Consider the following 24,515-nt stretch of genomic DNA (forward strand, 5'->3'; position numbering starts at 1 on the left):
AGGACCATTGGAGGTCATTTAAAACTCGGAGGACCACTATTGGTAAACCCCTAATACTCGGATGACCATTGGAGGTATTAACTCATGAATTTTATTTGTTACTCCGTATATTATTTCAAGGAATATGATATTGCAATATGCAAAGAAGGTTTAAAGTTTGAATCTCATCTCAATATGAATTGATATAACTATTGCAAGCTATTATTGATAAGTTAAAGTGTGCCCAAAAAAAAAAAAAAAAAAGTGTTAAGTTGGCCCTCCTCGAATGGATAGTACAATTGGGTTCCCTAAGTGAAAAAAGCTCCATTCAAGTTCCCTAAACCGGTAAAATTATTCAATTAAGTTCAAATTGACTTGTTTAGCAGGTTAAATCTATATGACGTTGAGATGTGTCTTTTTTATTTTATTTTTAGAACAAATGTTTTTATTTATTAAAAATTAAAAATATTATTTATTATAAATAAATAAATAATTTTTTTTTTTAAAAAAAAAAAAAAAAAAAAAAGAACAACCACCACCGACAGGACGACCACGACCATCTAAGGAAGACGGCCATGGCCGACGAAGGAAGATGGCCATAGCCGTCTTCTAGATCTGGAATGAGGGCTACGACCTTGACCGCCGCCCTTGTTCCAGTCCGTTATGGCCGTCTTCCTTTGTCGGACATGACTGTCCTCCTTAGACGGTCGTGGTAATTTTGCCGGACAGCCACGACTGTCCGTGAAGAAGACATGTTTTTTTAAAAATTTATTTATTTATTTATAATAAATAATATTTTTAATTTTTAATAAATAAAAAATATTTATTTTAAAAAAATAAAATAAAAAGGATACGTGTCAACACCACATAGATTTAACCTGATAAATAAGTCAATTTGGATTTAATTGAACAATTTTATCGGTTTATGAGATTTGAATGGGGTTTTTTTAACTTAAGGAACCCAATTGCACTATCCACTTTACTTAGGGGGCCAATTTGACACTTTAAAGAAAAAAAAAAAAACAATTTAGTAAAATATAGTTCTAATGTTATTTGTTAATTATTACTAGTATGTCACTCGTGCGATGCATAGAATAAATATTTGAAATATTAAAATTATGTATGTTAGCAGCCCGCCTGAAGAACTGCTTGGGCTGTTGGAGGATGATGCGCTTTCTTTTCCTGGCGGAATATCTATAATCCTTAACTATGTTTGTATCTCTCTGGGTTTCCCCCTTCCTTACATATATAAAAATTATTACTAGTATGTCACTCGTGCGATGCACAGACTAAATATATGAAATATTAAAATTATGTATATTATTAAAAATATATTATTAAATTTCATATATAAAAAAGTGAATACGAAATTTATTCTTTTATAAATTTTTGTATTTAAAATAAAAATTGATATTTAAGCTAGGTAATTACTAATAAGAGTTAATGTTATATTTGGTCATTTGTGGTCATCCGAGTATAGTGATTTTGTTTCGTTTAATTCTAAACTTTCAAATTGATGACCCGTAATCTTTTGACTTTCAAATTGGTGGATTCTCGGTAGATAATTACATAGCATTGGATATCAATTTTGGTATATACTGACCAATAAAAAACAATTTTTTTTTTATGTAAAATAATGTAGAGAATGACATGTACCTCTTCATCACGGCAAGTTAACAACTTCTCTGCTTTTGATTTCAGAGGAACTTTTTCTTGCTTTTATTTTTTAAGGTTGATAAATCACGGGCAAGAACGTACAAACTCAATCTGAAAAAGAACTCTTAACCTCAAAGGAATTTCTAGATTTGCTATTCATTCCTTCGCTAATTATTTCTGTTTTATATAGGCTTTATCTCTGTTGCCCTAGATTTAATTATTACCGTTTTTAATTAAAGCCTATACTACTGTTTTTAATTAAAGCCTAAACAGTAACCTAAAAAATCTCAATACTACTATTTTTAAAATAAAGTTTGGACGGTACTTTATATTTGGTAAATTGGAAATAATTTTTGTATAATTGATTTAGCATTTTTGTAATTATGTATATAAAGTATATGTAAAATAAATTAGCAGAATTGAACTAATTATTATAATATTATATTTGGTAAATTGACAATGATTTTTGTATAATTGATTTATCATTTTTGTAATTATGTATATAAAGTATTTTTTTTTTAGCAAAACCGATTATTGTATTAAATCATTAGCAAGACAGCTAACAAGAAAATCTGGAGGTATATTAAACCATTCCCCGCAACCTGCCACAGAAAAGGCCTCCCTAGCAACAACATGGGCGGCACAGTTCGCAGATCGCCTAACACATCGGAATTCTACATCGCCAATTGCCGATGCTAATTCTTTAATATCGTCCACTAGAAAGCCATAAGCCGAATTAAAAGAACTAGAAAGAATAGCATTATATACAAGCTGTGAATCTATCTCCACTACAACACCACCCATGCCCGTGTTCTTTAACCAGCTTAAAGCCTCTCGTAAACTCATTGCCTCAGCTTCCTTGATGCTATACGTTCCAGACACCCGCACGTTCTTCGCCGCCAAAAAAGATCCATCATCCCCCATAGCACCCAACCATAACCCATTGCACCGGCCGGCAAATGAACAGTAGCATCCGAATTCAGCTTTAACTTCCCAACTGGCGGAGGCAACCACCTTGTATTATTAACAGTAGCAATTTCATCCGGCGGTTCAGACCCCTCCTGCGCTTGTCCCCAATTTTCCCAAAAATTCATGGTCCTACGCAGCATAACATTAGCATTAAAAACAACCCCATTCCAAACACTCTCATTCCTACTTGTCCAAATACCCCAACATGTCATCACATATTTTGCTAGCAAATCACCAGTTAGCATCTTAACATTATTTAAAAACCATTGTGAGGCAGTATTACCATGTTCAATGCTCATCACCGGAATCCCAAGCTTAGACCAACAACCTTGCGCCTCTGTACATGTGGCGAACATATGTCTTGCACTCTTGTCTTCCATCCTACACATGTGACACACTAATGAGCAATACACCCGCTTAGAATTAAGTGCATCACAGGACGGCAAAAAAGAATTTGCTAGCTACCAACCAAAGTGTCGTACTTTAGGTGGCACACTTAAATTCCAAATACGTGCCCAGGGCCGCTGGTTAGAAACCGCACCATTCAGACGTTTATAACATGACTTAACGGTATAGGCTCCTTTCTGATCCCAGTACCAATACCAAGAATCTGAAGGTTTACGCAGACTTACAGGTATATTCATGATCATAGACACATCCCGGACATTAAATAAATTAGTAACCTTATTAACATCCCACCCCGTACCTTGATTATTTAGGAGCGATGCCACCGGGGCCAAAGCTACCTCCTCAGCCAGCGCTGCTGTGATGAACGGATTGTTCTCACATAGCAACCATGCATGGTTCCCTATGGTTGTGTCAAGCCCATTACCAATACTTCGACGGCACCCCTCCCGCACCACATCTTTGACCGCAAGCAATCCCCTCCAAATGTAAGACGGGTTTGACCCCTCTTTTGAATCAAAGAAAGCACATCTTGGGAAGTAACGCGCCTTATACACACGTGCTACCAGCGACTGCGGCCTGGTTACGAGACGCCACGCTTGCTTACCGAGCAGGGCCAGGTTCATCTCGTGAAGTTTCCTGAACCCCAGCCCCCCCGCTGCCTTGGGTTGTGCCAATCCTTCCCATGCACGCCACCTTATACCCTTCCTGGAACCCACAGAGCCAGTCCACCAATACCCATTCATTAAAGTCTCTATCTCCTTACACAAGCTAAGCGGTAACAAAAAAACCATCATAGCATATGATGGCATTGCTTGGATGACATTCTTTAACAACACTTCCCTGCCTGCCCGTGAAAGAAATTTAGAGTTCCAGCTGCGCACCCTCGTTAAAATCCGTTCCTTCAAATACCCAAGTATCTCCCTCTTCTTCCGTCCTACCAGTGATGGTAGACCCAAATACTTGCCAGTTGTATTGCCCTCCGCGACCCCTAGGATCTGTACGACCCCGTCCCTAATCGGCTGTGAGACATTGGCACTGAAACAAATGGCCGATTTGTCATAATTAATTCGTTGCCCTGACGCTGTCGCGTAAGTGTCAAGAATGCAGCGCATCCGTTCACTCTCCTGAATATTAGCACGCAAGAACAGAAAGCAGTCATCCGCGAACAACAAGTGTGAAATCGCGGGGGCCCCTCTTGCAACCCGTGCCCCATGCAATCTGCCCATACTCATTTCCTCTTCAATCAGCACACTAAGGCCCTCCACAACGAACAGAAACAAATACGGCGATAGTGGATCGCCTTGTCTCAACCCACACTCTGGAACAATCGGGCCTAACCGCTCATATAATATGTGATACCGAACCGCGCTTACGGACTCCAATAGCACATTTACCCAATGCCTGGCAAACCCCATTTTAACCAAAACTGCCTCCAGAAAGCGCCACTGCACCCGATCATACGCCTTACTCATATCAATCTTCAACGCGGCCACCCCCTCCTTCCCCTATGTTTTTCGTTTCAAGTAATGATGGACCTCGTATGCTAACATAACATTATCCGTTATCAAGCGCCCCGGCACAAACGCGCTCTGCGACCCCGAAATCAGCCCATCCAGTAAGGCTTTCATACGGTTCGCGCACACTTTTGCCGCGATTTTATACACCACATTACAAAGCGCAATGGGCCTCAAATCCCCCATCGACTCCGGGACTGTCTTTTTGGGAATGAGCACAATATATGTGTTTCTCGCCCTTTCCGGTAAGTGTGCCGTCTCAACAAACTCCCGACAGAACAAAGTAACCTCCGGTCCTACAATATCCCAGCTGAAAAAACCCCGGCCCTAACCCATCTGGTCCTGGCGACTTATCCGGGTGCATTTGGAACACCGCAATACGGACCTCCTCTTCAGTCACTGGTTTTAACATTCTTGCGTTATCATGAGCAGAAACCCGTGAGGCGATATTTCTAATAACCTCTTGCAAGTCCCCATCATTTGCTTTAAACAAAGTCTGAAAGTACTCTAGCATCACACCACCCACGGCTTCCTCACCCTCAACCCAGTTCCCCGTACCATCCTTTAGCCTCTTAACCTTGTTCCTTCGTCTCCTCGTTTTCACAGAGTTATGGAAAAATTTGTTGTTCAGGTCCCCCCCCCCCCCCCCTTATACCAGTGCTCTTTAGCACGTTGTTTCCAGAAAAGATGTTGCTGCTCCAGCAGCCTCAACAATACATTCTCAGCTCTGGCATACCTCATCAACCCTTCATTATCATACCGTTCCCGCAGAGCATCCATAGTAGCCTTACAATTTTCGATTCGTCTCAGGAAGTCTTTGTTATAATTCTTACCCCAACGCCATATATCACGTCCACACCACTGCAATTTAGTCATGACATCCCGGCCCCTCGATCCTTCCCACGATTCGGCCACAATCTCACGACACCGGTGCTCCCTAAGCCACATATTATCAAACAAGAAACGACGTCTTCTGGTGGTCTGTACAGCAACAACCGAAGTTAGTAACAGGGGTAGGTGATCAGAATAAGGGCATACCAGTGAGGTGGCTGTAGCTCCATCAAACATCTCCTGCCATGTTGGTGTGACAAAGATTCTGTCCAGCTTCTCCTCCACCATGTTCGGCAATCCCCGAGAATGAGTCCAAGTGAACTGGACACCATCAAAGGGCATCTCCAGTAAGCCACAGTCAGCCACCGCGTCCCGAAATCCGTTTATCTGCCAAGGTGGATGCGGAGCTCGCCCCCTTTTATCATACTGGTGCAATAGGTCATTGTAGTCACCCATTATCACCCATGGCAAAAGACTTTCCCCCGCTAGCCGGCGCAGCATCTGCCAGGTTTCTCTCCGCCTTCCCGTATCCGAATACCCATAGTAACCAGTAAAACGCCACACGGGCGCGTCTACATCCAAGGATATCGTTGTGTCAATATGATTACTAGAATAGCCTGTCACCTGTAGTTGCACCATACCTGTTCATAACATCGCCAACCCCCCACTGTGACCATCAGCATCAACACAGAACAAATTCGCAAACCCCAACTGTACACGCACGGTCTCCATCCTCACACTATCTGCAAACGTCTCAATTAAAAAAACCACTTGCGGCCTCTTTGAGCGGACAAGATCCGCTAGAACTCGAATTGCCGTAAGGTTGCCAAGCCCCCGACAATTCCAGCTTAAAATACTCATATCTCCTAGCGGGCTTGCACTGCAACACCCGCCGTCATCCCGTTTTTTGTCAGTTCACCGTCACAATCCATCTGAGCAGCATCATCAACCCGCCTCCTCTTCGGGTCAGCCACCTCTACCCCCTGATCCGTGGGAACAACAGCACCTGGCTCGTTATTGCCACCACTACCCACTGTTGGCATGGTTTTCATACCCGGCGCCTGCCATAGCTTCTCTCAGCATCAACTTCCGGCCCCACCCATCGCTGCCCTACGCTCGGCACGGTCCTTCTTGCGCCCGCCCGCAACCATGCCCCATATGGCTTCCCATTCGCTAGGTCTACCCCCTGGACAATCTTCGGGCAAACCCTATCCCCATGGCCAATAATACCACAGACAAAGCAAAACGTTGGTAGCCTTTCGTACCGGAAGTCCACCAACACCCACACCCCATTATCCTTCTTCAGCTTCATCTGTTTTTTCAAGGGCTTCGTGGCATCAATCGTCACACGCACCCTGTAATAAGTCCGCATCGTGCCATCAAAGTTTCGTTCATCAACCATCACCAGTGTTCCCAGAAACGAGCCAATGGCCGAGACCACTACAGCAGATCGCAAGCCAGTAGGCAGTGAGTGGATCTGAACCCAAAAGTCCGCAAGGTCTAAAGGTACAACCTCCGGATCCTCCCCTGGCATAACCCTCCTCATAATAAGCAGGGATTGTTCAAAACTCCACGGGCCGTCACTGAGAATTCTAACCAGGTCAGCCTCATGATAAAAACGGATCAGATAGCGTTGCGATTGGATTTGTTGCATTGTTACGCCCATAGCCGGCTGCCAGATAGCCGCCATTGTATCCTGGAAAAACCCAAACTTAACCAACTTAGTCATCACCAGTCTCCCAACTGCAAAGAATTCACTTTCACGCTCAGGCTCAGCAATGGGAACATTTGGCAATCGGATGGCGATCCCCTCATCATCTACGTCAGCCAATGTCAAATTCGCACACAAACTCGTTAAATCATTGTGATTATCAGATTCCATGATTGAGTAAACCCTAGAAATGATAGGGAGGAGACAACTCGCGAAGGAAAGCGAGAGAAATTCTAATATTAACTAATGTTTATAAATTAAAATTGATTATTATATAAAATAAATTAGCAGAATTGAACGAATTTGAATTAATTATTATAATATTATATTCCGTAAATTGGTAATGATTTTTGTATAATTGATTTAGCATTTTTGTAATTATGTATATAAAGTATATGTAAAATAAATTAGCAGAATTGAACTAATTTGAATTTTTGGGGATGAAATTAATTATTATAATATTATATTTGGTAAATTGGCAATGATTTTTGTATAATTGATTTAGCATTTTTGTAATTATGTATATAAAGTATATGTAAAATAAATTAGCATATATAATTGAAAGACTTGAATTTTTGGGGTGAAAATTTTTTGAGGGAAAATTTTGGCCATCATTTTGCTTTAATATATATAGAGATAGAGATAGAGATTAAAAACAATAAATATCATTTAGTTTATTTTCATAAATTTTATTTGTTATATTATTTCTAAGGAATATGATACATACATATATACATTAGTGAAAGACAATAACTTCTATGTAATTAAACTTATATTTGCTGAATCCGAAAAGCACTCTTTTAATTAATAAAAATTTATCAATTAGTTAATGCCTCTCTAAATTAATAAAATTTCATGGTCCTAACATATTAATTTATACAAGTTTTAATGTATATATACAATCCAATTAATTTATACTATGATTGCTTAATTTATAAATACTTATAGAAGGCATGTCACGAGAACAATGCTGCAATGAATTGTTGACTTGTTCCGTTACTTCCGTATCAATTGTTTGTAGTACAAATTAAAATTTTATTATTATATTTATTATTTTGTGATTATTTAAAAAAGAGAAAATATACAATGAGCAGTAGTGTATGAGAACTATACTAAATGATATTAAAAAAATAATTTAATATGTAGCACTAAGAAAGTTAATTTTGCAATTTGCACAATACACATAATTAAACGGTTTCATAAAACTTAAAATTAAAATTTTGCTCTCAACTCCCAAAGTATAATTTCGTAGTGTAAAGATGAGTGTAAGGTAAGTCGTATTAGTAGGACGAGCCTTGAATCATATGGGTAGCATGATTTTGATTTAAGTATCTTAGCAATTATCATGTTCTCAATAGTCAATAAACTTAATAATATATAATTTTTATGAATGTCATATTTTGAAGCAATATGGGTCAAATATGCTCTGATTTTTTTTTCTTTAAATGACAACTAAGTTGTCATCGTTAAACTCAAACATTTTTTAAAGATATACAAATTTGGTAAAATAGTGCAATTAAATTCACTAATAAAATATAAGGTTTCCATACTTATTTCTTACAAACTATTTACGTAAGTGGTTGTAAAATTGTTCAAAAGATTGTTTAAATCATCTAAATACATAAAAAATTAAAATTAAGAGTTAAAGAAGCATTTTTTTGAAAAATTAGTGCGTCAAAAGTTATGTCTCGACAAAGTTTTAATAATCCAATCAATCACCTTTTTCTTCCTTTTTACATTACTACACTTTCTCTCAATTTTTGTGTTCTTTCTTAATTTTCATTTTTTAATATTTATTTCAAAGGGTGTAAAATAAAATAATTAAAATTATCTCAACTTATTAAGTGTGAAAATAGAAGTAAACTTTTCTATATCAATATGTTTCAAATTAGTGTTAAGATTTAGTAATTTATTAATATAAATTATCAAAATTTAAAAAGAAAAATTTAATAAAATTAAAAAAGTGGGTATCCCACATTACTAATTTTACGTTCAATGAATCATGGAAAGCTTCATGCTCTCATTTGCATAGTATTAACCATGTACTAAATGTCTCATTCTGAACTGAAGAGAGATTAGTCTTCTATTTTTTGAGGGCATTTAATTCATTATTATTTTAATTTTTTATTTAATAATTTAGTAATATTTATAATAATGACATTTTTTGATTTTTTTTTTTCAAAATAACAAGTTAAAACACTGTTGAAAATTATGAAATTTCCGACCATCTGAAAGTGATCTTAAATCAAGTCGAAAGTCTTGTTCCGACCACTTTTGATATCCGGAAAAACCTTTATTGCTATTTCCGACCACTTTTTGCTTTCGACTTGATTTAAGATCACTTTTAGGTGATCAAAAATTCCATAATTTCCAGCAGTGAAATACTGTTCTAAGTAGCATTCAAAGAGATTTTCAAAACGTAAATGAGTACAATTAAACTTTAATTATCTTTCATATAAAACATTTTAAAATATTTTTAAAAATTCAAGAGCATAGTCTGAATAAAATTTTTGTTTTTATCAAAAATAAATAAAGATGTACAAGAATTTTTATTTTTTTAAAAAATATGATACCATAATTTTTTGTTTTATCACAAATCTCTCAGGAGCTATCCAACCATAATGGCGTGATCTCCTAAAAAATTATCTCCTGAATATTAGGACTCTATCATCATTAGTATTCGTTACCTATTATTATTAGTAATTAGTATTCGTTACCTATTATTATTAGTATTCGTCTTGTAATAGGTTTACTATTTACTACTATATATACTCCTGTACAGACTCATTATTATTCATTCAGATATATCGTATCCTCATCTGGTATCAGCAGGTTTCTCTCTCCTCTCTCTAATGGCGCACCTCGGATCTGATGACGGCTCTGTTGGTAGTTCTGAATGGACCGTTTCCGAGGCCGCGCTTGTTGCACCGCTGCAGTCGGGGGTGTCTTTCTCTTCGGCGCATCACTTCGTCTCCATCAAGTTGACATCCCACAAGTTTTTGTTTTGGCGTACTCAGCTTCTTCCGTTCTTGGATGGCCAAGGGTTGTTGGGTTTTGTCGATGGTACTTCGGTATGTCCGCCGATCACCGCGCTTGCCGTGCCGCCTGCCGAGGGAGCTGTTCCTGCCGTGCCTTCGTCGGCTTCGTCTTCCGCTGCTCGGAGTGCATGGCTCCGTCAAGATAAGGCCGTGCTCTCCTTATTAATCTCATCCTTGTCCGACGAGATGATGCACCTCGCAATCGGTAAGTCCACTTCTCGGCATTTGTGGTTGGCAATCGAGCAGGTTCTTGGTTCGACTACACGGGCTCGTGCCCTCCGGTTGGTGGGCGAGTTGCAAGGATTACGGCAGGGGGATGCTTCGATCCCGGACTATCTTGGCCGTGCGCAGGTGCTTATCGAGGATTTAGCGCTTGCCGGCCGTCCGGTGACGCTAGCGGATCAGAATATGTATATATTCCGAGGCTTGCGGTCCGAATATCGTCCTTTGGTGGCGTCGCTCACAAGGGGTGCTCCGGTGTCTCTGCCCGAGCTATCCGATTTTCTTATTTCGCAGGCTTTTATATGTGCCGATGATGCTGGTGATGTTGCTGCTGCTCCGGTCGCCATGGCGGCTCAGCGAGGTAGAGGCCGTTCGGGCGGGCAGCAGCGTGGATGCGGCAACCGCGGCCGTGGTCGCGGCAAAGGGCGTGGCCGTGGTCGTGGCGGTGCCGGGGCTGTCCAGTGCCAGATCTGCTCCGGCGAGGGCCATTCGGCCGCTTCGTGCTTTCGCCGGTACGATGGAGCTCCGGGGCCGAGAGCGCATGTTGCGTATCCTGTGGATGATGCGGCTTCGGTTAGCACTCAGCAATGGTTTCCCGACACTGGTGCGTCGAACCATGCCACCCCAGATCCTTCTTTAATGTCCTCGACGGTCTCTTATAACGGTCCGGATCATCTTCGTGTTGGTGACGGTAAGTGTTTACCTATTGTTGGTACTGGTTCGTCTTCGGTAGCCTCTTCTAAAATACTGTTTCGGTTGTCTGATGTTCTTTTTGTTCCTGGGCTTTCTGGGTGTTTATTATCTGTGCAACGGTTTGCCCGTGATAATAATGTATTCTTTGAATTTCACCCTGATTGTTTCTTTGTGAAGGATCGTTCAACCAGGGAAGTTCTGTATAGAGGGCAGGCTTCGGGGGGTCTATATTCTTGGCCTGTTTCTCGTTCGAGTCCCGCTGCGTTAGTGGCTTCGCGTGTCTCCTCTGACGTTTGGCATGGTCGGTTGGGTCACCCTCATCCTCCTGTCTTGCGGCAGATTTTGAATTCGTGTTCCATTGATTCTAGTTTTAGTAATAGTTCGGTGTCGTGTCGTGCTTGTATGCTTGGTAAATCATCTCGGTTTCCCTTGCCTCGTGTCAATACTACTACGTCGCATGTTTTAGAGCTTATTTATACTGATATTTGGGGCCCAGCGCCTTTTCTTTCTGTCAATGGTTTTCGTTATTTTGTTTTGTTTATTGATGACTACACACGCTATGTATGGTTTTATCCTATGCGATTAAAAACTGATGTGTATGTTATCTTCGAGCAGTTTCGGTCACTAGTTGAGCGTTCATATGGTCGTAAGATTGTCTCTATACAATTTGATTTAGGGGGAGAGTATAAACGGTTGCACCGTACTTTTGTCTCTTTCGGTATCAATCATAGGCAATCTTGTGCCTATACCCATGAGCAGAATGGTAGAGTTGAGCGTCGGCATCGTCACGTTGTGGAAACGGGTCTGGCTCTCTTGGCTCAGGCTTCGGTTCCACAGCGATATTGGGATATGCCTTTGAGACTGCGGTCTATCTCATCAATAAAATGCCTACTCGAGTTCTAGACAATGTCAGTCCTCATTATCGTTTGCATCATTCTAATCCTTCTTATTCCTTCTTGCGTGTGTTTGGCTGTCTCTGTTATCCTCTGTTGCGCCCGTACAATCGTAACAAGTTGCAGTATCGGTCATCCCCGTGTGTGTTTCTTGGTTATCCGTCTTCGTTTCGTGGCTATCGTTGTTTAGATCCTGCTACTAACAAGGTATTCATTTGTCGTCATGTACGGTTTGATGAGACCGTATATCCGTTTGCTTCTTCTATGCCTTCTCAGGTCTCTAGCTCTCGCCCGGTTGAGCCGTGGGGTGTTGGTGCCGTTCGGGTTGGTGTTGGCTCCGATGTTTGTCCCACTGGACCTGATCCTCATCCAGAGTTGGACGCGGATTCCGGGGCTGCCGCAGCTGGTTCAGATTCTCGCACCGTGACTGCTACGGCTCCGGAAGGGGCGGTCTCGGGTGCTCCTACTGCGCCCAAGCAAGGCTGCCGTACGGCGAAGCCTGTTCAGCCTCGGTCTCATGTCATGGCAACCCGTTCTCAAGGACCGACGCAGCATGTGGCTCTTATGACTGTTCCTGAACCGACTTGTTATTCTCAGGCAGTTCGGTATCCGGAGTGGCGTGAGGCCATGGATATTGAGTTTAATGCCTTGCTCCAGAATCATACTTGGCGTCTGGTTAGTCGTACACCTGGCATGAATGTTGTGGGGTGCAAATGGGTGTTCAGAACGAAGCGCAAGGCCGATGGCACGATTGAGCGGCACAAGGCTCGATTGGTCGCAAAGGGTTTCAATCAAGTCGCTGGGCAAGACTTTTTTGAGACTTTCAGTCCTGTTGTCAAACCCACCACCGTGCGGCTTCTTCTCTCTTTAGCCGTTTCTCACAGTTGGGTCATTCGGCAGTTGGATGTTCACAACGCCTTCCTCAATGGTAATCTTGCAGAGACAGTTTACATGAGACAGCCGCCCGGTTATGAAGACCAGTTACGGCCGGATGATGTGTGTTTGTTACAGAGGTCACTCTATGGTCTTAAGCAGGCTCCTCGAGCGTGGTTCAATAGGTTGCATGCTTTCTTGGTGTCGGTTGGTTTTTCACCCTCCAAGACTGATGTTTCTTTATTCATCTGTACTCGTGCCTCTATTTGTTTATATTTGCTTGTCTATGTTGATGATATCCTTGTTATGGGGTCTGATGCTTCGTGTGTTACTCGGCTTCTTACTGACTTAGCCTCGGAGTTTAAGATTCGTGACATGGGTGCTCCGTTTTTTTTTCTTAGCATTGAGACGGTCTCCAAGGATGGTGGTTTGTTTCTTTCTCAGCAGCGATACATGTGAAATATTTTGAGCCGTGCAGGTATGGTGGACTGTAAACTGTTGGCTACTCCGGTTCCTGTGTCCCGACCTTCTTCTGATTCTGTGGTTCCCTATGCGGATCCCACGCAGTATCGCAGTCTTGCTAGGGCTCTACAGTATCTTACTGTTACTCGTCCGGATCTCTCTTTTGCCGTGAATCGGGTCTGTCAGCATATGCACTCTCCAACCACTGAGCATTGGGCTATGCTCAAGCGTGTTCTGCGGTATGTAAAAGGAACTCTGCACTTTGGTTTTTTTATTCGTCCTTCCTCCTCTGTTGCGGTTCATGCCTTTTTGGATTCGGACTGGGCTGGTGATCCAGCTGACAGGAAGTCTACTAGTGGTTTTGCGGTTTTTCTTGGTGGCAATCTGATTTCCTGGTCTTGTCGGAAGCAACGCACGGTTGCTCGTTCGTCTACAGAGGCTGAATACAAGGCTCTGGCTGATGTGTCTGCGGAGGTCACTTGGTTGGTTTCTCTGTTGCACGAGCTTGGAGTGTCATTGGCTGCTCCTCCCACTCTCTGGTGTGATAATTTGGGTGCGACTTATCTCTGTTCCAACCCGGTGTTTCATGCTCGTACGAAGCATGTGAAAATTGATTACCACTTTGTTCGTGACAAAGTAGCGAAGAAGGAGTTGCAGGTTAGCTTCATTTCCACAAAGGATCAGCTCGCTGATGTGTTCACTAAAGCTCTCCCTGGTCCGCGTTTCTCTACTCTATGTGGCAAGCTCAATGTTGTTGCTAGTCCACCTTGTGCTTGAGGGGGAGTATTAGGACTCTATCATCATTAGTATTCGTTACCTATTATTATTAGTAATTAGTATTCGTTAACTATTATTATTAGTATTCGTCTTGTAATAGGTTTACTATTCACTACTATATATACTCCTGTACAGACTCATTATTATTCATTCAGATATATCGTATCCTCATCCTGAAAAACTATGATTGTATAGCCAAAGTCACATGACACATTAGTCAAAATTTAATTTTAACCAAAAAGAGATGACAAGTTATCCGGCCACGTACAACTACTACAACCAATGAAAGAAACAATGCGTGAAGAATATAAAATAAAGATAATGTTGAAGACGGAAGATGATAATGAAATGACAATCAATAGCAAAGAAATTCCCCCAAAGAATAAGAAGAGTTGCCATTCATTTTTTTTTTTTTATTTTATGTAAACCACATTGTGGTCCGGGTCCATCCGGTTCGCTCCGAGAAGCATTGAAACTAGTCTAGAGGGAATCATTACTTGTGGAAATTAAATCCGGGTTATCCCAGAATTCTCCCCCACAAAGAAAGCTCATTTGCCACTTGAGCTACCCTGTTGGGTTGAAGAGTTGCCATTCATATTAAAGAAGATGTCAAACAAATCTTATCAAGATTTCTATGCGCAAGAAGAGTACAAGCAAAAAATAAGATATCAAAATAGGATCACATAAAAAAAAACTATGGCCGTGTTTGGTAAAATAGTTGTTAACTGTTAGCTGATTGTGTTAATTAGATAGTATAAATAGTTGATAACATTAGCTGATTGTAAAAAAGTATTTGGTAAATTAACTGTTAGCTGATAGTTGTTTGGTATAAATTTTTTTTCTCAAAAAGCTAATTGAAAAAGTTGCTTGGAGTAACTTTTTGAATTTTAGCTTTCTGGAGTTACAAAAAGCTAATTAACCAAACATTTATATTAATATTTTAACTAAATCAAACAATTAATAATGATCAAATAAACTAAAATTGACTTATAGACTAATTTTTTACCAAACAAGTCCTATACTTTAACTTTGTAAAAATAACTCCGTACAAATAAAATATAGTAAAATGTAATCATCTAAATCACTGTACAAATCTATGAGATACTCATTCGATGTATTTATTTTAAAAAAAAAAAAAAATCAATTCCACTCGTATACTTCCCTGTCTGGCTAAGTTATGATTACATACGTAACCAAACTTTTTAAATATAAACATGTCACATGATTCGCATGCATTATTTAATAGTATCGTACTTTGACCAAATTAATCAACATCCTATATTTAATTACATATGGATAATACTACGGCTCTGTTTGACAGAGTTTATTTAGGAGTTTATAAATTATTTTAAGCTATTGATAAACTATATGCAAATTATTTTAAGCTATTGATAAACTATATGCTCTGTTTGGTAATGATCTCAAAATAAGCTCCTAGCTTAAAATAAAAGCTTATTTTGAAATCAAAATAAGCTCCTAGCTTCCTAACTTTTTTTCCATCTTTGTCATTATTATTTTAAAGAAATGACATAATTTACCCTTCATAATTAAAACCATTTTCTCTTATCCTTTATCCGCAACTTTCACTGCAAATATTATTATTATTATTATTATTATTATTATTATTATTATTATTATTATTATTATTATTATTAGATTCGCAACAATATTGCTACTTCATTATGAGATGCTAGATCATGATTATGCTAATAGTTTTATTTCAAAATGTTAATTTTTTTTAAAGATAAAATGTTAAATTTTAATATGTAAACAAACTAATTTAAATTTTATGAAGATGTTTTTTTAGTCTTTTTACATTTATCAGCTTATCAAAAAGCTAATTTTACCAAACAATTTCAATCATAACAGCTAGCTTAACAGCTCTTCAGTTTTCAGCTCCGAGCTTATAACTTTTTAGTTTTCAGCTTCTAACTTAGCTTTTCAGTTAAGTTTGACAAATAGAGCCTACATCTACTCCTACTTTCTATTCTATTTTCTACTCTCTATTGAAGTGTCACGCTCTGATTAATCTATAAAAAACAAAAATAAAGTGAATCATTATTTTTATTCATTCATTTTTCTTTATTCAATAAAATTTATCAGTGACAGGAATTATGCTCTATCAGAATACATCAATCCTTTTCCATTGCACATATTGCCTAGAAGACACTAACATAACAGTATTGAACAGGGAAAAAAAAAAGTGATATAAATTGCAGAGTATTTAACACCATTGTCGTTTTCAAAAGAAAAAAAAAAAAAAAAACACCATTGTCTAATGTCTAGTCAAGGACAGTCCAGCTAGCCAAGGAAAATGCAAAAGCAACAGCCAACAGCAAAACCAAAGGCCAATGCCTAAACTAATTTGTCCAGAGATATATATTGTCATTATTCTATCGGGGAAAATACTACCTCTGCTCTCAAATTATACCCCGAGCTTTTATTCTCTCCAACAAATCTTGAATGTAAACAATTTTTTCTGAACCCACAAGATAAAAATATTCTATTCATACTTAGGGTGTGTTTGGTTGGTGGGTTTTGCCCATAGGAATGGGTATGAAAGTGATTGTTGTTGTTTGGTTGATAGGTTTTTAGAACACTACTATGGGTTTCGAATACCCCATCAATTGAAAAATCCATACCCAAATACAATAAGGGTTTCATTCCCTTATACATTCTCAAGCACTACTATTAATAACCATTCTCATTCCACCCTACTACCAAACATGTTAAATATTTTCACCAAAACCCATTACCATTACCAAGTATTTGATACCCATACCGATTCCGATTCCTATGTGCGAACCAAATACACCCTTAGTATGTTAGGAACTAGGATATATAATTGATGGAGCAGAATTCGAAAATCCTAATAGTAGAACAATTCCGTCAATTACTTGGATTCCCCACTTGGCTTTACGTGAAAAGGAGGCACTATAAGGCGCTGCTGGATGGCTCACATGATTTTGAGACTTTCCTAATCCTTACTGCATAAAAATAGTTGTCAGTCATGTGGCATAAAAAAGGGTAGTGGATGGACCATTTTGCCAGCCTCCTTACAAGGGTCCACATGACCACAACTCAGTGTTGGGTCTATATATATATATATATATATATATAGATATATATACTGGTTCAAATGAGGACAGAACTTCTTGTACAGTCAGGGACGGAGCCAGAACGGAATAGTGCGGGGGGCCAACTACGATTGAAGTACTAAATTAAATACATTGATATCCCGTTAACATATCTCAAAATAATCATTACATTACAAATTCAATAAAATTTAGAATAAATAATTTGTAATTAAATCTATATTAAATTATTTTGCAATATGCTTCTCAATGCACACGGCTTTGTACGGTTGAAAGAATGAAAATATTCACGCATGTTTTAAAAAACTATTGATTATTTCTTGGAAAATCATCTTCACAACATAACATAATAGCAATTGTTTTCTCAAATACATATACTACACAATTGTTACATTATTATGCATTTTAAATTAAATACAAAATTTATCACACAACCACAAATTTACATAATTAACCAAACAAATGTACATTGATATCCATGATTTAGAATCAAACAAAACAATTATTTAAGATAAACAATAAAATATGAAACAAAAATTAACCAAACAAGTAGTTAGAAAAAAAAAACCCAAAAATTAACTTGAAAAAATGCATAGATTTTGTTAAAGACAAATTATCTTATTATAACGTATATGTCGCATATATGCATGGTTCTAGAGAGAGAAACTAGTAAGAAAGTTAAATGAGGTTTATTTTGGATATGAGTCAATAATATATGGAATACATAATTTGAAATAGAAGAGAACTGAAAAAATTAAGAAGATGAAAAAATTTATAACTTTACCCATTAATTAAGTGGAGGGGGGCCAAATATTTTGAAAAACAACAAAAATTTAAAATTCTATATAATATTTTTTTTTTAAATTTAATACATATATAATAATAATAACAAAATTTGGGGTGGGGGAGGGGGGCCAAGGCCCCCCTAAACATGCACTTCCCTCCGTAGTACAGTCGATACGGATAATACGTTAATTGTAATATGTACATAATTCTATTATGCACTAGTTAAACAAAACTTGTGTATCTGTAGTAAAAACTTGTCCATTTCAAAGTTATTACTCTTTTGCATTCGTAGTATAACCTTATGCACCATGCAGTGTAAACATTATGCACTTCAAATTAAGTAAAAGTTATAAAAATGCCACCACATTGTTTTTCCATCTTTCATGGACGTCAATCTGGACCAGATCAAGGGCTATAAGATTTCACCATATGTTTTTTACTTAGGTGCCTTTTTTATTTGGTCTTGTTGACGAAAATTAAACTTGATCTTCTGCCCGCCACCAATTGTTAAACCATGGATCAGAGTTTACCTTGCATTGCAGACCTTGCTCCAAAACTACATTGAGATTATGTACTTGCAGTTAATATGGAGTATATAACTTCTATTAATAAATTATGTACTTATTATTACAATTAACATATTATGTATGTGCCTGTAGTTATTAAATTATGTATTTATTACAATTAACGTATTATGTACATGCAATTAACATATTATGTGCCTTCGATTAATAAACTATGTACCTATTACAATAGCAAATTATGTATATATTACAATTAACGTATTATGCACATGTAGTTAACATATTATGTACCTTCAGTTTATTTACAAATATATAATTTGTTAGCTGAAGGTACATAATATGTTAACTACAAGTACATAATTTGAATGTCATTTTGGATCAGGATCCACAATACAATGGGGAGCCTGGTCCATAATATAATTTGACCTCAATCACGGCAAATTATGTTGTGCATCCGTATGCACCATGCATGGTGCATACGGATGCAAAAACGACATCGTTTTATTAAAAACGCGCGTCTCCCCTTTAAAAAAAATTCAGGTTCGATTCCCAGCAACAACATAAGAACTAAAATTTCAGAATCGATGAACTATAATTCCATAATCGATGAACTAAAATTTCAGAATCTAATCTATGAACTAAAAATTCCAGAATCTATGAACTAAAATTTCAGAATCGATGAACTACAATTACAGAATCGATGAACTATAATTCCAGAATCAATGAACTAAAATTCCATAATCTATGAACTAAAATTCCAGAATGAATGAACAATATAATGTTGTTGCTGGGAATCGAACCTGAATTTTTTTTAAGGGGAGACGTGCGTTTTTAATCAAACGACGTCGTTTTTGCATGGTGCATACGGATGCACAACATAACTACTCCTCAATCACACTTTTAGGCAAATTATACAATGGACCAGGATCCACCTTGCATCGTGAACCCCTGATCCAAAATGACATTCAAATTATGTATACAGTTAACATATTATGTGTTTTTAGTTAACAGATTATGTACATATAACTAAATTGAATGCACATAATATGTTAACTGTTGCTACGTAATTTATTAATTACAAGCACATAATATGTTAACAGCATATACATTATATGTTAACTGTAGTATACACATAATTTATTAACTGAAGGTACATAATATGTTAGCTGCGTATATATTATATGTTAATTGTATTGGGCACATAATTAATTAATTGAAGGTACATAATATGTTAACTGCATACACATTATTTAAATGTGAATTTAGACTAATTCACAATAAAAAAGGACCCTGCTTCACGATATAACAATTGCCACTTTCAAGGCGGGGTGAATATTTTCTTGCATCTTTAGGTAATAATAGGTTATAAGTTTGCATCTATCGTTATGCCAATGGTCACTTTGGTAGCAAAGAGGAAGGCTACTAACTTTAGGTTATTAGTTTGAGTTTTTTGTTAAAGTTAGGATTCCACTGTCCACACTCCACACGGGCTTACCCGTATTAGATACAAATATTCCATTGCTACTCGAACCTCTCAACTTGAATCCAACTATTCACTACTCGAACCTCTCAGAAGGCTCGAATACCCAAAAGTATCCAACTTTTTGCCATCCCTATGTCCAATGAATGTCTCAGTCCACAGATAGAGATTGACGAGTGACGACATTAAGCTCATGAACAAAATTAGTTTAAGACTTTAACCAAGAGAAACAAGCAAATATAACCAATCAAAAGATAATAAATAAATAAATAAATAAAATTCCAGCAACATATTGTTCTAGCTTCCAGCAATCAAAGTTCAAGTAAACAAGAGAATAAAATAATTGTATTAAAGAAGTTCAGCTTGAAAGAAGATTTAAAGAGTTAACCGGCAGTCCATTTTAGTCTTTCTTTTTTCTTTTTTTCTTTTTTTTTTTCAAAACAAAACACTTTAGATCATAATATTATTGTAGCATAATCATTTTTTGTCCTCCATTAACAAAACAGTTTAAATTTTATCAAATACAAAAGCATTTCAGTCTTTAATTTTAATTTTTTCAAAAAAATAAACATAAAAAATATAACGAGTCAACTTACTTTGTATAAAACAAATTGAAATGTCCTTATATTTAATGGCATTTCAATGATTTTCCGAAAGATCAAAAATAATCATGTCACAATAATACTAGAACTAAAAATAAAATTAACTAAAGATCTAAATATATCCAAAGCCACATACCAAGAGGCTTCTTCTAATCTTCTTAATAATAATAATCCAGAGAGTGTCTTGAAGGAAAGGAAATACTCCATAATAGAAATAGCCAAGGATCCAGATAAAATAAGAGCAAATGAAATAATTAATTTTAGTGTGTACTTCTAAAACATTTCTTTTGATAATATAAATAACAATTGCGCAATTAGGAATTTTCACTTTTCAGATGTCAGCAAATTAGTTTGTTTTAAGAAGAAATTACAAATATCAGTGTTCTTTCTTGTGATGGTTACTTTTCATGCAGTTCCCACCTATCAAGATGAAGAAGTGCACCTGCTGCAAAACCAATGTTCAAGCTCTTTATAGCCATGAAGGACTTGAAGCTGGGACCTGAACAACCATCATCTGTCACATCTTCGTCACCCCTTAGCAATTATATCCACAGGTATGATTCATGGAATTATAAATAACTTAGCACAGACCTTGCTACAAATAACCTCAAACTAGTGCCTTCATGGGATAACTCCAGCCAAATTGGTTAAGGATAAAGACTTGTAATCACAAGATCACGAGTTCAAATCCCACCCTTCTTGGTTTGAGTGGGTCAACTATGGGCGACAACCTAAGCTGGTTTACCTCCTTGTAATCCTTTGCCAACTAGAGTTACAGGACGAGGTTTACCCAGTGCACACCTCGAGTTGTGGCTGCAGTTTTCCCTCATCAACCACACTAGTGCCTTCACTGCCCAAAATAAAGATTGTAGGAACACCAGGCACAGCTCATCCAAGGGAATGACTCTTGAACATAGTGAGACTCGTATAACCTCCAAACAGCTGAAGATGCCAAAAAGTTCAGTGTTCTTGCAATATCTAACATCCACTAATTCAAGAGAGCCTGGACTCACTTTGCCCACAGCTCCACTTAATGGAGCAAAGTTGGCACATAGCACCACCACTGCAGTTCCAAAGAAGCAAGCAGATCTCTATTCATCCCAAATTCTGAGGGCCAGAGGGACCGCATTCAAAGTCATCTAAAGAGCAGCACTTTGCCCCCTCTACCAAAACAGGATCCAATTCTTTGATACCAACCCTTTCCAACTCAGAAGCACACAGGACCAGACCAAGATATGACCTATTATCTGCAACTGAGTTCTTGTTTAGACCCATTGTTTGTAATCCAATGTTTCCACCATCTTCACAAATTTTTCATACCCTTTATTATCCTTCGGCTTCCTCTTGTTTCTGCTTAAATCCAACCCTTCCTGAAGATACAAAGCATACAATTCCCTTCTTCCTGCTGACAATGCAGCCAAGACTGGACCAAGCCCATAAGTCCCTCCTTCAACCATTTTTATAAAAGCATTTGGTGCCACTGACTGTCCACATAGAAATATAGTACTTTGTATTGTTTATAAGAGAAATACAGTGAAGGCATTTGCTATTAATGTTCAATGAAATATTATCTGAATGTTTCGACAGTATGTGCGGGTAATAATAGTACAAGGCATCAAACTTACACCAGACTACTTGACAAATTAGGCTGAAAGAGAAAAAATAATGGTGTCTTTGGTCAAATTACTAGGATTCAAGTATGGCTTTGACATCTAGAGCACTTTGAGAAATCAAGAAACAGTTATTCACGACTTAAAAAATGCAACACATCCAACAAAGATTTGTAGGTCTTCTCATTCATGAAATTATCCCTCTTCCTGAATTCTTCAAGAAGGTCAAATGCTTTCTCCCCCTTCCCGTCCCTACACATCTCTTCCAACACAGTTTTATAAGTCAGCAAATCTGGAGACATTGAATTACTCAACATATCAAAGACCACCTCGATAGCATCCTCAAATCTACGTTCCATTGCTAGACTACAAATTAAAATCACATATGCACTTCCCTTTGGAACTAAACCCTTATCCCTCATATCTTTATAGAACTGTCGCCCTTGATTCACTCTCCCCTTCTCACACAACCCTTTAGCTAAATAACTATATGTGTATGCATTTGGTTGGCAACCATATAATCCCATTTCACAAAACACCCTGATTGCTTCATCAACCTCAAGACATTTTGAATAAGCCTTTATGATCATATTCAAAGCAAAAGTATCTGGAATCACGCCAGAGGCCTTCATCTGCTTAGCTAATGATCTCACGGAATGTAAATAAACATAAGAAACAGTTAACCGATTAAATTTACGGAGAAGAGCATTCAGCAATAATGTGTAAGTTTCCAGAGAAGGCTTGGCATCTTCGCATGCCAACATTTTCTTGTACACATCAAATGCCCGATTAAACAACGATCTACGGCCGCAGCAGAATTTAATCATGGAGTTGTACAGGGGGAGGCTCGGAGGGCAAGCGCCTGCGAGGACCTCCTCCACCAGGGTTTCTGCAACGCGGTATCGCTTACCGGAGATGGCAATTCGGATAATGCGGAGGTAAGTGACATGGTTGTGCTTGTAGCCTCGCTGCTGGCCTGTCCAACGGAAAATGTCCAGTGCCAGGTCCGGGTCGCATTGGGACTGCAAGGCTTCGTCGACGTCTGACGGCGTGAACCCCGGACGGAGTTTGCTTATCCATGAATCGAAATGCTTTTCCGATGGGGTTAGAGTCCGGGGATTAGGGTTTGGGAGGTCTTTAGATGGGTGCGAGAGGGTTGGTGCAGTAGGGTGGAGGTGAGAAGATGAAGCTGCGGAAAGGGGCCGGAGAGAAAGAGAAGAGAGGATAGATGATCGGAATCTGGAGATAAAGGGATGTGGTAACACTGCTCGCATTGCTCCTGGAACGCAGGCCAAGAATTCGCCGGAATTGGGTTTCGGGATTTTCAGGGTAGAAATGGAGCGCGTAGTTAGGTCACCGCTTTGAACTTCTACTCAAACATTCGGAAATCGGAATTGATTGAGTGTTTATTTGGGCTATTGTAATGCTGTTAGTTTGGGCCACCATAAAGATGAGAAGACAATCTCCAATCAAAGGTGGACCATGTCCTACACAATTGTATGGAACCAATCGTTAAGCTGTGCATCCGGATGCACCATGGTGCATACGGATGTCAAAACGACGTCGTTTTATTAAAAAACGCACGTCTCCCCTTTAAAAAAAATTCAGGTTCGATTCCCAGCAACAACATTATATTGTTCATTCATTCTGGAATTTTAGTTCATAGATTATGGAATTATAGTTCATTGATTATGGAATTATAGTTCATCGATTATGGAATTGTAGTTCATCGATTCTGAAATTTTAGTTTATAGATTATGGAATTTTAGTTCATTCATTCTGGAATTTTTAGTTCATAGATTAGATTATGAAAATATAGTTCATCGATTATGGAAATATAGTTCATCGATTATGGAAATATAGTTCATCGATTATGGAATTTTAGTTCATATGTTGTTGCTGAGAATCGAACCTGATTTTTTTTTTTTAGGGGAGACACGCGTTATTATATTAAAACGACGTCGTTTTTGCATCCGTATGCACCATGCATGGTGCATACGGATGCACAGCATAATTTGCCGTATGGAACACGATCTAAAAATGTCGTAATTTTTTAAAGTAAAACGAAATAAAAACGATAGTCATTACTAATCTCGTATTTATGTTGTATAAAATGAAACTACAATGTGTTTAAAATTAAACTGAATAATATGTCTCACATATTGATTGTATATTGTCAAATAAATTATAGTTAGAGTTAATTACTAAAATTGTCTCTTGACTATAGCGAAATTATCAATTTAGTCCTTGACTATTTTTTAACCAATTAAGTCTCCCAACTTCAAAATTTTAACCAATTTGGTCCTCCGTTAGTTTGACCGTTAGTCAACTGTTAACTTGGGACCAAATTGGTAATTCTGCTATAGTCAAAGGACCATTTTGGTAATTAACT

The 24,515-nt window shown here is 38.0% G+C and overlaps 4 protein-coding genes across 4 annotated transcripts; 1 reads left to right on the forward strand and 3 right to left on the reverse strand.

Moving 5' to 3' along the window:
- Window positions 1-2,166: 2,166 nt before the first annotated feature.
- Window positions 2,167-4,484, reverse strand: LOC109184754. The gene is made up of 4 exons (XM_019334792.1): window positions 3,311-4,484; window positions 3,087-3,214; window positions 2,933-2,985; window positions 2,167-2,632 (listed from the first exon to the last, which is right to left on the reverse strand). Exons 1-4 carry the CDS (start codon window positions 4,482-4,484, stop codon window positions 2,167-2,169), a joined length of 1,821 nt encoding a protein of 606 aa, XP_019190337.1.
- A 1,921-nt stretch (window positions 4,485-6,405) lies between these two features.
- Window positions 6,406-7,239, reverse strand: LOC109184755. The gene has a single exon (XM_019334793.1). It carries the CDS (start codon window positions 7,237-7,239, stop codon window positions 6,406-6,408), a length of 834 nt encoding a protein of 277 aa, XP_019190338.1.
- Window positions 7,240-13,267: 6,028 nt separating this feature from the next.
- On the forward strand, window positions 13,268-16,199 carry LOC109184756 (uncharacterized mitochondrial protein AtMg00810-like). Its single transcript, XM_019334794.1, has 2 exons — window positions 13,268-13,788; window positions 16,130-16,199. Exons 1-2 carry the CDS (start codon window positions 13,268-13,270, stop codon window positions 16,197-16,199), a joined length of 591 nt encoding a protein of 196 aa, XP_019190339.1.
- A 4,580-nt stretch (window positions 16,200-20,779) lies between these two features.
- LOC109184688 (pentatricopeptide repeat-containing protein At3g25210, mitochondrial) lies at window positions 20,780-23,544 on the reverse strand. The gene has a single exon (XM_019334716.1). It carries the CDS (start codon window positions 23,395-23,397, stop codon window positions 22,255-22,257), a length of 1,143 nt encoding a protein of 380 aa, XP_019190261.1. The 5' UTR covers window positions 23,398-23,544; the 3' UTR covers window positions 20,780-22,254.
- Window positions 23,545-24,515: the final 971 nt, after the last annotated feature.

This window comes from Ipomoea nil, unplaced genomic scaffold (assembly GCF_001879475.1).
Source record: "Ipomoea nil cultivar Tokyo-kokei standard unplaced genomic scaffold, Asagao_1.1 scaffold1286, whole genome shotgun sequence".
In the NCBI taxonomy this organism is placed as follows: domain Eukaryota; kingdom Viridiplantae; phylum Streptophyta; class Magnoliopsida; order Solanales; family Convolvulaceae; genus Ipomoea; species Ipomoea nil.

What these genes read in the sequence shown, in the direction of transcription:
- LOC109184754 (XM_019334792.1), bottom strand. Translation starts at nt 4,484, where the DNA reads ATGAGTAAGGCGTATGATCGGGTGCAGTGGCGCTTTCTGGAGGCAGTT. An exon ending in ATCGCTCCTAAATAATCAAG is followed by an intron (nt 3,215 to 3,310) that starts GTACGGGGTGGG and finishes GTAAACCTTCAG; the next exon opens with ATTCTTGGTATTGGTACTGG. An exon ending in CACATGTACAGAGGCGCAAG is followed by an intron (nt 2,633 to 2,932) that starts GTTGTTGGTCTA and finishes TGCCTCCGCCAG; the next exon opens with TTGGGAAGTTAAAGCTGAAT.
- LOC109184688 (XM_019334716.1), bottom strand. Translation starts at nt 23,397, where the DNA reads ATGCGAGCAGTGTTACCACATCCCTTTATCTCCAGATTCCGATCATCT.
- LOC109184756 (XM_019334794.1), top strand. Translation starts at nt 13,268, where the DNA reads ATGGTGGACTGTAAACTGTTGGCTACTCCGGTTCCTGTGTCCCGACCT. An exon ending in GCTGCTCCTCCCACTCTCTG is followed by an intron (nt 13,789 to 16,129) that starts GTGTGATAATTT and finishes AAAATTTATCAG; the next exon opens with TGACAGGAATTATGCTCTAT.
- LOC109184755 (XM_019334793.1), bottom strand. Translation starts at nt 7,239, where the DNA reads ATGGAATCTGATAATCACAATGATTTAACGAGTTTGTGTGCGAATTTG.